Genomic DNA, 15,237 nt, shown 5'->3' with positions numbered 1-15,237 from the left:
TTACAATTTCCTATTCTCCCACAGATGGTAAGACATTTGACAGTGACAATTATTGACATTGAAGCCTGAGCGGGTACCTTGCAGCTCCAGCTAATGTTACCTCTTAACAAACATCTGGATCATTAGGGATGGATAAGAAATGCTAACCCAGCCAGTCCCACTCACATGAATGAATTCTAAGCAATATTAAAAGGGATTGGTCAATATAGCAATATTAATCACTTGGACATTTTTAACACATATGTAATTTCTGTTCAAGGAAACATTTGAACAACAATATGCAAATTAAAATCTATGGGCTAACTACCTAAGTCACCATCAAACTGGAACCGACTGTATCGGCGCCGCATCTTGCTCCCCAGAGGAGCTCGAACAGTTCATCCACTTCACCAACACCTTCCACCCCAACCTTCAGTTCACCTGGGCCATCTCCAGCACATCCCTCACCTTCCTGGACCTCTCAGTCTCCATCTCAGGCAACCAGCTTGTAACTGATGTCCATTTCAAGCCCAACGACTCCCACAGCTACCTAGAATACACCTCCTCCCACCCACCCTCCTGCAAAAATTCCATCCCCTATTCCCAATTCCTCCACCTCCGCCGCATCTGCTCCCACGATGAGGCATTCCACTCCCGCACATCCCAGATGTCTAGGTTCTTCAAGGACCGCAACTTTCCCCCCACAGTGGCCGAGAACGCCCTTGACCGCGTCTCCCGCATTTCCCGCAACACATCCCTCACACCCCGCCCCCGCCATAACTGCCCAAAGAGAATCCCCCTCGTTCTCACACACCACCACACCAACCTCCGGATACAACGCATCATCCTCCAACGCTTCCACCATCTACAATCCGACCCCACCACCCAAGACATTTTTCCATCCCCACCCTTGTCTGCTTTCCGGAGAGACCACTCTCTCCGTGACTCCCGTGTTCGCTCCACACTGCCCTTCAACCCCACCACACCAGGCACCTTCCCCTGCAACCGCAGGAATTGCAACACTTGCCCCCACGCCTCCTCCCTCACTCCTATCCCAGGCCCCAAGATGACTTTCCACATTAAGCAGAGGTTCACCTGCACATCTGCCAATGTGGTATACTGCATCCACTGTACCCGGTGTGGCTTCCCCTACATTGGGGAAACCAAGCGGAGGCTTGGGGACAGCTTTGCAGAACACCTCCGCTCGGTTCGCAATAAACAACTGCACCTCCCAGTCGCAAACCATTTCCACTCCCCCTCCCATTCTTTAGATGACATGTTCATCATGGGCCTCCTGCAGTGCCACAATGATGCCACCCGAAGGTTGCAGGAACAGCAACTCATATTCCGCTTGGGAACCCTGCAGCCCAATGGTATCAATGTGGACTTCACCTGCTTCAAAATCTCCCCTTCCCCCACTGCATCCCAAAACCAGCCCAGTTCGTCCCCTCCCCCCACTGCACCACACAACCAGCCCAGCTCTTCCCCTCCACCCACTGCATCCTAAAACCAGTCCAACCTGTCTCTGCCTCCCTAACCTGTTCTTTCTCTCACCCATCCCTTCCTCCCACCCCAAGCCGCACCTCCATTTCCTACCTACTAACCTCACCCCGACTCCTTGACCTGTCCGTCTTTGTGGACTGACCTATCCCCTCCCTACCTCCCCACCCATACTCTCCTCTCCACCTATCTTCTTTTCTCTCCATCTTCGGTCCGCCTCCCCCTCTCTCCCTATTTATTCCAGAACCCTCACCCTATCCCCCTCTCTGATGAAGGGCCTAGGCCCGAAACGTCAGCTTTTGTGCTCCTGAGATGCTGCTGGGCCTGCTGTGTTCATCCAGCCTCACATTCTATTACCTTGGATTCTCCAGCATCTGCAGTTCCCATTATCAATGCTAGCACAATTCTGCAAAGCGAATGTCAAGCAAAGTAAGCCACTAAACACGCAGAACAAGACAACTGGGCTGAAAAATCTCTATGAAATGAATGGCTACCTTACTGGAATCCATATCCTCGACAAGGATGAACTTGCGCTGGCCAGTCAGAATGGGGTCACTTGGAAATAAAATCAGGAAGCATACTGCTTTGCAACCAGCCTGGCCCACCGAAGACTCCAGACCACAAGAATGTGGTTGATTCAGAAGGTTGACCTTCAACCTTCAATCTCAATCTTAGAAGATAAGTTTGGTAAGTAAACATCTGCGTGCCAGTTATCATAAGATTCTTTTTTACATGTTAAAGAATGCCTCAATGAAACTGGAAGGTCTGGAAATGTGCTCAGCATTTGATTCAGAGCCTTTAATGACACCGAGCATCATAATTTAATTGTAATTAGGAAATGCTTATATAAATCTTTGTTAACTTTATTCTTTTGTAATTTCTATATTGTGTATTGCAGGTAAGGTATACACCCAGTACAGCCTACATAATGTACATTTACAGAACGAGTGGATGATGGACTTAGCTACACATCCTCTAGACCTCAAAGCCACCACTGCAGTTTTAGGATCAGATGTCATTCTGCTTGATTCTCATTTTATCTTCAAGTATCCAATCTCTGATGTCCCTCATGAAAGCAATGTGGCTCCTTATGTTGCCTGGCACAGGACATCAGGCGAGTCAAAGATTAACAATCCAATAAAATACTGAGACATGTTTCTGAATATGACTGCTGTTTTACCCAGGCAATTATAATTTACATTGTTCTTTGTTATTAGATACTGGGACTTTGAAAGTGAATCCATAGTCTCTGACTGGCTGGCTTTGGGTGATGTTGATTAGAGCTATAAGTGGTGATCACTTTAATTATATGAGCACCTTTCCGAGATTACATGCAGAGTCATACAGTATGGAAACAGATCCTTCAGTCTAACTAGTCCACATTGGCCATGTTCTCGACCATTAATTGTTTAAGTCCTGCCCTTGTTTTTTAAGCCAAAGTGCAACACCTCACATTTATCCAAATTAAACGCCTTCTGCCACTCCACAGCACACTAACCCAATTGTTCAAGATCACGATAGTTACATAGGAATGGAGCAAGATCATTTAGCCTCTTAAGCCTGTTCCACCAATAAATTTGATCATGTCTGATCTGTAACTCAACTCCACTTAGCTGTAGCTTGTTCCATATATTGTGACATCTTTAACAAACAATCACATATTGGAAAATTTCAACTCAGAAAGCATCTGCAGATTTTTGGGTAGAGATTACAAGGCTTTCTCTCTGTACTTTAAACATTTTCTTTTGGGTTGGAGGGGTGTTCTCTGCCAGGCCACTATTTATTGACTCTGACAAATGACAGTTTATCAGCTAGTATACTGAAACATCTAAAACAGAAAGCTTGTTAGCCTATTTCAGAGTCATCCTTCCGAGACAACCACATTCTTGTGGCCTGGAGTCATAGATGGGCCGGACTGATTAAGGGCAGCAGAGCAAAATGCTTCCTAATTTTATTCCCAAGTGACACCATTCAAGCGTTAAGGTGATGTAGCATCAGGGAAAACAAGTTAAGTTTGTGCCCTTGTCTCTTAATGACATTTAATCCATTCCCTGATGACTGGAGGGTGGCTAATGCTGTACCTTTGCTTAAGAAATGTTGTGAGGACAAACCAGAAACTATAGACCTGTGAGTCTGATTTCAGTGGTGTGTAAATTGATGAAGATGAATATAAAAGATAGGATTTATGGACACAGGATTTAGAGAAACAGAGATTGATTAGAGATAGTCAGTATGGTTTGTCTGAGGAAAATCGTGTCTTATAAGCTTGTTTAAGTTTTTTGAGGAAGTTACCAAGAAGGTTGATGATGGCAGAGTAGTAGATGTTATTTATTTGAATTATAGTAAAGTCTTTGACAAGGTTCTGCATGGTAAGTTAATTAGTAAAGTTAGGTCTGTGGGATTCAGGGTGAGCTTGCCAATTGGATACAAAATTGCCTTAGCGGCAGGAGACAGAGAGTACTGGTGGAGTGTTGTCTTTCGGACAGAAGGCCTCTGAGCAGCGGTGTTCCACAGGAATCAGTTCTGAATCTACTTTTGTTTGTTACTTATATAAATGATTCAACGAGAATAGAGAAGGCATGGATAGTACATTTGTGGATGACTCCAAAATTGGTGGCATTGTAGACAGTGAAGAGCATTTTCTAAGATTACGAAAGGATCTTGATCAAATGGGTCAATGGGCTGAAAAGTGGTCGACAGAGTTCAATCTAGATAAATGCAAGATACGGCATTTTGGTCCAACAAACAAAGGTAGGCCTTATATAATTAACAGTAGGGCCTTGAGTAGTGTTGTAGAACAGAGGGGACTAGGAGTGCAGGTACATAATTCTTTAAAGTTTGCATCACACATAGACAGGATGGTTAAAAAGGCATTTAGCGCACTCTCCTTCATTGCTCAGCCCTTTGAATAAAGGAGTTGGGGGCATCATGTTGCAGTCGTACAGGACTTGGTGAGGCGTCTTCTGGAATACTATGTCCAGTTTTGGTCATCCAGTCATAGGAAGGATATTATCAAGTTGGAGAGGGTTCAGAAGAGATTTACCAGGATGTTGCTAGGTATGGAAGGTTTGAGTTATAAAGAAAGGCTGGATATGCTGGGACTTTTTTCACTGGAGGGTGGGAGGTTGAAAGGTGACCTGAGGGAAGTTTATAAGATAACGAGATGAATAGATAGAGTTGATGGTAGTTGTATTTTCCCTAGGATGGGGAATTTCAAAACAAATGTGCACATTTTTAAGGTGAGAGTGGAGAGATTTAAAAAAAAATATAAGAGGCAATTTTCTTTTACCCCGAGGGTGGTTCGCATGTGGAATGAACTTCCTGAAGAAGTGGTAGATGCGGGCATAATTACAATGTTTAAAAGATATTTGTATGGATGCATGAATAAGAAAGTTTTGGAGGGATAAGGGCCAGGGGCAGCCAAATGGGACTAATTTAGTGCCGGATTATGTTCAGCATGGACTGGTTGGACCGAAGGGTCTGTTTCCATGCTGTATGACTCTATGATTCTATGGTTCAATGCCATTTTCAATTTTTTAACCCAATGGTAGTTTTCAATTTTACAACAAAGTAACTATAAGCATTTGTCAGAGAGATAATGCTGTGCTCAATGATATCCATTGGAAGCCACAAGCTAGGGCTACTCGAACATGGAACAAGCACATCTCCAGGAACCTTGTGGACAGCAAATCAGGAGATACCTATATACTTTGTTGAAGCTGAGAAGGCTATTCAACGTCCTCTTAAAGCAGGACAAATGCCTGTGAATAGAAATCCAAAGTTAAAAATAAATAAGATGAATAAGTATCAAAATTCTGTAATGTAATCTGTTTGCCTGTTTCAGGTCCATGATAGTCTGACAGTCCACTTCAAACCTTTCAAGTTGGCGAAGGTACGGTTTTGTGATCTGCTTTGTCTCCACTACTGCCTATCTTGTTGATGTGAGTATTGAGTTTGTGAGTGTCATTCCATATATAAGTATGAATAAAATCCAAATGCTAATGTTTTGCGTGTTCTTTATAACAATCAAACTAAAATTGTTGTCAGAAATAGGATTGCCAATCCTTCCACAATATCTGAGAGTCTCTCACAATCAACAATTGATCTCCAGCCGCTAGCATGGCAATCCAGAGGACAAACTACCCCATCTTTTCAATTCCTGGCTCATACTATCCTATCATTCCTAGTTCATGAATGTGAGCCAGAGCTTTATAAGCCTTATCTAGTGCAGTTAGCTTTGGACATGCTACAGGAAGGATTAAAATCCAAGTGATTATTAATGCTGATTGTTTCTATTTCTTTCAGGATCCTGACAGATCCCGTTCTTTCCCTGCAACAGTGCTGGTAGCAGGAGAAGACAAGTTCAACTTCTTTCTAAACAATGCACCAGATACCTTTACTAAAACATTCTGAAAGAGTTGTAGCTATTTGAAGTAGTTGATATGGAAACCTATTAACTGAAGACATAAACAATGAACATATATTTGTTAAACTGCTATTATATTTTACTGGACTGAATAATCGTAAATATTCTTATTTTGTGATACAAACTGTCTGATTCATACATATTTTACTATAAACTACAATAGGCTTGGGTTTTGGAGTTTAGATTAGCAACATGCGGATTTTCTGTGTGTTCAATAACTAAATTGTAAGAATTTCTATAGCTGTGTTGATTTATTTTAAAACCATTTGTGAGAGCTATTTTGACTTTTGCTTACCTATGCATGTTTTACAGCTTAACAAAATTATGCTTTAAGTTCTATTATAAGTTTCTAAATTAAGAGTTTTTAACTTTAGAGAGATAAACTTTTCTTCTGGTTTTATGTTGTTTTGTGCAGCTCTGTGAAATCCTTTGAAGGTGGTTGAGAATGGGAGAATGTAATGTAGCTAGATTAACTTAGAATGAGGAGTTGTCATTGATCTAATGCAAATGCTTTGGATAAAACACTGAAAAGGTTATTTAAAACTGAGAATGTTATAGTCAGACACATGGCAGCTCCAGGAAGAAGTAATCAGCATTTCCTAGCCACGAGTAAAAGTCACAGTTACCTAAAACCTGCCAATGTGTTAGGAAAAGGGTTTATCTGATATGAGAATTGTAGATAGGTGCTTCTACTATTGAACAAGAGATTTTTTAAAAACTTGTAATGGACTGTTTGGGATTAATGTTAATATTTTTCTGTGCATTTAAAACTCTGAATTTGAATTCATTCCAAACACTATTGTTTATTCTATTTTAACAAATGTGGAGCTGGATGAACACAGCAGGCCAAGCAGCATCTTAGAAGCATAAAACCAAAACAAAACCAAATATAATCTACCAAGATAACAAAGTATGAAGCTAGGTGAACACAGCAGGCCAAGCAGCATCTCAGGAGCACAAAAGCTGACGTTTCGGGCCTAGACCCTTCATTAGAGAGGTGGATAGGGAGAGGGTTTTGAAATAAATAGGGAGAGGGGGGAGGCTGACCGAAGATGGAGAGAGGAGAAGATAGGTGGAGAGGAGAGTATAGGTGGAGAGGTGGGGAGGGGATAGGTCTGTCCAGGGAGGACGGACAGGTCAAGGAGGCAGGATAAGGTTAGTAGGTGGGAAATGGAGGGGCGGCTTGAGGTGGGAGGAGAGGATAAGTGAGAGGAAGAACAGACTGGGACGAGCTGAGCTGGTTTTGGGATGCAGTAGGGGGAGGGGAGAGCTGGACTGGTTTTGGAATGCCAGTTTGTAATCTGACTTGACCAGTAATAACATCATCTGGATCATAACAATGTAATGATAATAATAATGATAATAATGCAAATAATCAAATAATAAAACTGCGTTACTTATCTGGAGTCGAAAAAGTATAGATTTGGACACCACTGCAACAATGTACTGTGCCTGTAAAGTTTTAAACAAATACCTATCTAGAAATTTGAATGTGTTTGTCATTAAACTTCTCTCACATTGTCCAAACAGAGGCTGGGAAAACCTACATGAGCCATATGATTTAGGCCAGAACTATGCAAAGAGGCAACCGAATGAGACCAATGGTTTATATAAATTACTCCCAGCCCACATTTCATTTCAAAGCTTGCATCTTCCAGTTCCAAGTTCTACTGCTGGTCACCCTTGGCATTGTGAAGAAAACAGGGATCTCGCTCCTTTTTAGGAAAACAGATGTTAGGTCTCAATATGTGGAGACCTAACATTATCTACATGTAATTCTAGACCCACTGCAATGTTGTTGACTCTAAACTGCTCTCTGGGCAATTAGGGATGGGCAATGAATTCTACTGGTCAGCAATGCCCTCATCCCATGAACGAAGGGAAAAAAATCAGAACAGACAAAGAGAATGTTCAATTCATAATTCATCATTTTTAATCACAAAATAACTGAATGTTATAATTGGATCAATTACCTGGTTTTTAAAATCCAAAAAGTTCAAAGTTGAAGTTATCTGCTTGGAATTCCTCATTGGCAGTAATTTCCTAACCACGAATTCTTAAGTTGTGGGCAGTTCCTTCTCTTAAAAACATTCCTTTGAAAGCCTTCTGAGAAAATTTTGATGGAATGTGACTTGACTTCACTGTTTCAATGAAAGGAGTACTTTATTTGCAGAATTGGTGGCTGATTTTCACAGACCAGAGACATTCCTTTTATAGAGTGGAGCTAGAAGTGGTGATTTTGTCAGTGGATGTTGTATGGATCTACACTATCCCGTTAGCGTCTCATGTGACCAAGCCTCCTGGGAAGAAACATTTCCTTTGGAGAAAAAGGCTTATAATTCAGATGGCCACTATCTGTGGACAACTGCAGGGGTGAAGTGGAAAGTCATCAACGCGTGTTTTTGTGGAGTGGTTATAAGCTAAGGCATAACACGAGAAGGAAAGAGTCAGAAGGATAAAAGGCATAAATTGAGAGGGGATTTGCTTTGTGCTGCCTGTTTATTTATATTTGCATAGTGCAGCCAGTGCTAAATGTGCTGCTCAATGGGTACAGGCCTCAACAGGGATGCAAAATCATCAGAGGCTAGTGTGCCTTCAATGTACACTGCATTATTATAGTCTAACGGGGAGTTCTACTTTGACAGGCAAAGGCATTGGAAGTCAATCAGGAAATGAGCTTGACCTGAGAAAGACACAAAATAGTACAGCATAGCAGAGAGTAGCTCCAGTGTTCATTTGTGCAGGATTGAAGGGGATATACAGGTGAATAAATTGGTGGTTTTCTATCCACAAGAAATTAGTGGCTTTTCAAAAAGAAAATTCAAATTAAGTAAGTAATTGCAGACAGCCATTGCAGTCATCTCCACAAGTGTAGTCCTGTTCATTTGGATGCATTGCCAGAAGCATTTCAATAAATGCATTCATGTGGGCAAGGGCAGCTTCAAATGCCATCAATTCCAGCATCAGCCTCAGTATGCTATACTCTATCAACTGTCTACCATAATCATATGAGCATACATAGAAACACATGAATTTTGAGCAGGAGCATCCAGCCGCTCAGGTCCATTGCTTTATTGCAGTTGATCTGACGTGGCCACTGTTTCTTGCCTGACTCCCTTTCATAGAGTCATAGAGTCATACTATCATACAGCACAGACACAGACCCATTACTCAGCAAATTTCATCAATTTTAATCCACAAACGAACAACATAATCAGACATAAAGGAGCACAAATCTGAATAGACTGTGTCAAAGGTTGATTGTAATGACCTCAGATGTAGTGAGAAAATATTCACAAAAATAATCTCAGACAGCCATTCTTGGCAAAACCAAAAACATCATTGAATTTTATTGATTGACATTTATTGAGAAAGATTCCTCCTACTGATCATTTGGAAATCCTGACCCATCTTGCAAAAATACTATCTTGACACAGCTCTATGAAGACCACATATTGACAATAAAAAAACCTTTAGGTTATAAACACCATTTAGAACTGCAGGAACTTTAACGACTTTCAATTTGGCACTACAACATCCATCTTTACAATAACAAAGATTCAATAATAACTTTAATCAATTAAGAATATAACAAGGCAAAGATGATCTTAACAATAGCCATCCAAATTAAGGGAAAATACTTAGCAACATCAATCAGCAAATACAATTTTACTAACCTTCTCATCAGTCCCTCAAAAAAGAACTCAGCTAAATAATTCCCTTTAATTCTTTGTTTGAATTAAAGAGAAAAAGGATACTTTTCAAAGAAGTGCTAGAGTCTAAAGAACAACATCAAGCATCAAACAAAATCATTTTCTAACCAACATACATATTCAAGGCCTGGAACAGAATCTTGAAGAAGAGGTTAATACTGCAAGGGAACACGTTTCTCTATTTCGAAAGCAACTAACTTGGATGAACAACAGTTCTCTTTTTACATCATCACGTGATCCTGACGCTAATTATGGAGCAGAAAAAAGTCTTAACTTTTCAATACATTCCTACTGCGACATCAATGCAATGTCAAACACTGTTGATCAATCAGAAAATAGCGGACATAAAAAGAAAACTCACCACTTGATCCATCTTTTGATACTGATGAACCAAATCAAAGACTTGGGCAGGGATAGGAGATAAAGAAAAAATTGAAAAATATACATTGTAAAGAGAAGTTACTGAATAATTCATTTGAGAGTCACGAGAGACTCTCAAGCATCTCTGAATGCCAGGTATTCTAGTATTTAGCCTTAATGTAGAAACCAAGCCTGAACATAGTTCTTGGTCTTACCTTCCCTTGATAAATCTGCTTTGAATACCATGTGCAGCTTTGGTCTTCTTATTTAAGAAAGGATGTAAATGCATTGGAAGTTGTCCAAAGAAAATTTACTAGATCGATGGATTGAGTAAATTGTCTTCTGAGAAAGTGTTGGCCAGCTTGGGATTATTTCCACTTGAGCCTGGGCGAGTGAGGGGCAATTTGTTTGAAGTGTATAAAATGATCTTTCCTATTGTGGGTTAGTCCTGAGGTAGGGGACACTATTTAAAAATCAGTGGTCACCCTTTTAGGACAGGAAAGAGGGGAGAAGTTTTCCCTCAGAGTTTTGTATAATTTTGGAACTTCTGCCTCAAAAGGGGGTGGAAATAACATCATTGAATACTTTTAATACAGAAATGAATAGATTCTTATTAGGCAATGGAGTCAAATTGTGTGTAAATGAGAATTTGGAGCTTGAAGCAACTACAGATCAACTGTGATCTTCATGATTGTCAGAGCAGCCTTGAAGAGACAAGTGGTCCACTTCCTCTCCATTTTCATATTTTCATGAGTACACAAATGTCAACCAATGTTTACGATGGAGACAGGCAGCTTTGAGATGGTTTTAAGGCCCTTGAGCAAACTTGTGATGATGTCAAGAAACTACTCCTCACTAGGCCTAAACTATTGATGGAGTTGAGACCAAAAGCGAAGCATATAAAGTCCACCCATTACCATTAGGTGGTGGAGCATTGGTAGTCTTTCAATAACATAACAGTCAATTCAGAGCTTGGTATGTCTCTAAATACTTTATGAAGTAGTATTTAGTCTAAATGCGTGATAAACAATGCAGTAATCAGAATGATGTCAACCAGATGGATGTCACAAAATATGAGATCACCAATTGGTACTGTTAGCCTAGCCCAGTCAGGGAGGCCTGGCCAACATATAATAACGTGAGTATCAAAGGTTCTGCTCACTCTAGGAGCCAGCTCTGTGCTGGCTGGGGCTGTGTCTCGTACAATGCACGTGTAAATAAAGGGTGACTTGGTGAAAGAATACCCAACCTTTGCTATTTCAAACAGTGTTATAAAGAAGTCCAAGCCTGAAGGCTGTTCTTCATTTTGCCTCTCCTCGAACAGTATGACTTGAACCTAAACTCATGATGTTGACATAAAACCGCACAATAATAGGTATCCCTTTAAATATTTTGTAGGTTTCAATGTTATCACCGCTCAATCTTTGAAATTCTTAGAGAATACAGGCTCAGTTTTCCCAATTGCTCTTTATAGGACAGTATCACAGCCCCAGGAACAATGCTCGAGAACCTTTGTTGAACTCGCTTTACGATACTAACTTTCCTGAAGTAGGAAGACCAAAACTGCACACAATGATTGAGGTGTAGTTCAAGCAAGATTCAATACAACTGACTTCCCTATTTCTGGGGTGACATATTGTGACTCATTTTGTCAGAAGTTTATATGATAAGATAAACTGATATCAGTTATCGGTGATATTTCAGCTTTATCTTACAATGAGCTCATATCATAACATTTATATTGGCCTTTGTAACTATCACCACTTTATCTTATAGGTAAAACCTCATCAGCACAGCAAATATCAAAAGTACTTCCTGTACTATTATGCATTCTAAAGCTTTAATCATTTATCATATAACTATTCCAGAAGTCTTTGGGGAATTGAATTGTGAGCATACACGATAGATTATTAATAGCCTGTTTTGCTCTGGAGCACTCGCACAAGAGTTAGTTAAGGTGAATAGAACAGTTGTACTTTAAGGTAAGATACATAAACACATGAAGGAAAAACATATACAAGGAAATGCTGACAATGTGAAATAAATTAATATGGACTAGGCCATGTGGAGCTTAAAAATCAGACAATTCAAGTGGATGTGTTGATTGCTATACATTTGAGGTAATTTTATGAACAGACTTTTGTAATTTCTTTATTCATTAAGACAGCTGCCTTTCTTACCTAAACAAATAAATTTCAAAAACAGCCCAGAACTAGTAACCAGATAAGTTGCATCATAAAATAAGATTTATTTATTTAATATTCCTCATGCCTTTAAACCTGAGAAACCATAAGAAATCTCTATCTCAAAGAAACAATTGGCCCATCTCCCATTATTGGAGAAAAACAAAATTAATGCACTGAATGGTCAACTTTCACAAGTGTTTTCTTGTATTTTATAAGTGAAATCTTATAAGGGCCTAAGCAATGTGGTTTATGTCAACATTTGTAGCAGAATCAGACTAAAGTGGACTCTCCTCAGATTGGCCTTCTAAGAGTTGGATTGGGCAAGCAGGGTGAAGGGGCTGGGCCCACCCTCTGGAATGCCCAGAGAGGAGACTTCTGAGCGGCCTATATATAGTATCCCCTCTAGCTGGGTGTCGCCTCACACTATCCTGGCTCCTTGTAAGGGAGGAGTACCTGGAGTGCGTGTCGGTTTTCCTTTTCCTAAGTTGCCATGACTTTGGTCCTGTGGACCAGTTGCTGGCGTGATCGAGTGTAAGTCTGTGCACATTTCCAGCAGTCCCTAAGTGCGCTGAGACTGGATCTCCATGGCAGCCACCAACCTGTCCAAGGAGGCAGCCAGACAATCGTATGCTTGGTGGTGTGCAATGAATGACACTGGCAGTGGGGTTAATGTTGCAGTGGAGTGAAGAGTGGTCCTTCCTTAGTTGGTTGGAGATTAATTTCTTGGCATTCCCTCAGGAGCTATACAGGTCTTCTACTGCTAGGGACAGGAATTTCACTTCACAGCAGCTGAGGAGCCTGATGTCAGATACCCTTCCATGTTCCCAGGCCTTTTCTGCCCAATTGTGGACTGTCGTCTCCCGAAATGAGAGCAAGGGAGGAATTGAGAAAGATGAGAGTGAGAGACACAACTGTCAGTGCTGGTGTAGGTGGGGGAAAAGTGTGAGAAGTCCTGACTGAGTGAGGAAGCAGTGGCTAAAGGTACAGGAGGATAGGACAAACAAGAGTTAGTGAGGGTTGATGTTACACACAATAGTGACAGTGACAGAGTATGAAATTTGGTGGATAGAGTGAGTGTGTCATTGAGATTCTTGCAGCGCCGCTGGGCATTCCTCTACTCCACAGAGACTGCACTGACCCAGGTGATGACCTCAGACCAGACAACCATGATCTGTAGTTGGGGCCAGCTCTGGCAGACCGCTGGGAGGACGACATCCTCCCTCTGCATCACCTCTGTGCCAGGAAACCAAGGTCCTTGTTGAGAATTTGCCATCGCCTCATTCATCAACATCTTCAAGATGACTGCTAGCGCCAAACAGGATAGCTTTGCAATGTCAGTGCTCATCCTGGTGCAGAATGCAATTTTAACTATGACATGGGTGACAACAATTATAGTGTTTCGGCACAAATCCAATAAGTGGCAAATTGTTCCAGAACTGTACATGGTAAGGTGGGACTAGAATCAGATAGATGGACATCATTGTGATGGACTTAGTAGTTAATGAGTGAGTTTAGTAAGATACCATGAGAAATATCTCTCAGCCTTTCAGCTAAGACCTCTCAACACAATTGGCAGGCAAAAAATGTAAGATTCAGACCAAATGTTTGATGATGAAACACAGCATCATTATGAGCAGGTCTCTGGAACAAAATTAGAAATTGTAGATATGTTTTAAAAAAGTTGAATTCAAAAAAGTTGAGAAATGCCTACCAGAAAAGAGGTGCTATTCCTCAAGCTACTGCTCAGCTTTCTTAAAATGTACAAAATTGAGGAAATAACAGTAAAAGTGGGATTGGAGCAAAAAGCTCGGATTCAATCTTGAAGACTGAAATGAGGTCACTCATGATTATCACATTATCTGCTTCAGACCTTCAAACTGCAGAGCAGAGAATATCATGAGTAGACAATATAAAACTGAAATTAAAACTTGCAAATGCTGTGTCCATTGGCCTATTGGAATATTGTTTGAGTCATTAACATTTTTAGGACATCGCTGGCAAGACCACCATTCAGTATCTATCCCTGAAGAGAGTGTCAGTGAGCTCCCATCTTAATCATTGTATTCATAGAAGTTTGAGAGGGTTGATAAATCATTCCAGGGGTAGTTAAAGGTCTGTCATATGGCAGTGGGGCTGGAGTCTTTTTAGTCAGTGCAGAGAAGGGCAACAAATTTTCTTTGAAATGGACATTAGTCAACTAAATAGGCCTCTAACAATGGTCCAGTGGTTTTGTTGTCAGCATAATAGACTCAACTATCCATAATTATTCATTGCACATAAGGGGCCATATGCATCTCTCTGTTTCCTATTATTCTGTGCGTCACAGACTTATCGCTCTTTGTCCAGCTTCTGACGCTGTCTACCCATCCAGTCCTCTCTCATCACTGTTCTTTCCTAATGTTCACCTGCTATTGACACCACTCTCACTTTCTCAATCTCTGCTTCTTCACCTTTGAGCCCATGAGAGGCTGGGAACTCTGATTTACCTTCCAAATGACAGCACCTTCTACAATACAGTCTCCACTATATATCTAATCCTCATCAGATGTATATAATCAAAACCTAAGTGGAAGATGAAGGCACAATGCTATGATTCAGAGGCGAACATGCCAGCTAACTGAGTCAAAGTTGGCATAGAATTTGGAAGTACATTAACAATAAGAATGGCAGTAATAGACTTCACGAAGATATTGTCAGGCAGATAAATCGTAAATTAAATCACTAGGAAGCTGGTGAGGTGAAAGGTCTTTTGGAAGGAAGATTGAAGAGAGATAATCCAGTAATGGTGCAATTTAAAGAAAATGCAAGAACAAGAGAACTGGGATAATAAAATGAGAGGCTGGATGAACATAGCAGGCCAAGCAGCATCTCAGGAGCACAAAAGCTGACGTTTTAGGCCTAGACCCGTCATCAGAGAGGGGGATGGGGTGAGGGTTCTGGAATAAATAAGGAGAGAGGGGGAGGCGGACCGAAGATGGAGAGAAAAGAAGATAGGTGGAGAGGAGAGGATAGGTAGGGAGGTAGGGAGGGGACAGGTCAGTCCAGGGAAGGCGGACAGGTCAAGGAGGTGGGA

The 15,237-nt window shown here is 41.0% G+C and overlaps 1 protein-coding gene across 1 annotated transcript; it reads left to right on the top strand.

The window, feature by feature from the left end:
• The first annotated feature begins 5,089 nt into the window (after positions 1-5,089).
• Positions 5,090-5,892, top strand: zgc:174917 (uncharacterized protein LOC565650 homolog). The gene is given in 4 exon segments (XM_048544858.2): positions 5,090-5,242; positions 5,324-5,346; positions 5,348-5,420; positions 5,785-5,892. Coding segments are annotated over 4 exon segments (357 nt in total).
• The last annotated feature ends 9,345 nt before the right edge of the window (positions 5,893-15,237 follow it).

Source organism: Stegostoma tigrinum, chromosome 15 (assembly GCF_030684315.1).
Source record: "Stegostoma tigrinum isolate sSteTig4 chromosome 15, sSteTig4.hap1, whole genome shotgun sequence".
In the NCBI taxonomy this organism is placed as follows: domain Eukaryota; kingdom Metazoa; phylum Chordata; class Chondrichthyes; order Orectolobiformes; family Stegostomatidae; genus Stegostoma; species Stegostoma tigrinum.
This window is presented reverse-complemented; position numbering and strand designations above follow the sequence as displayed.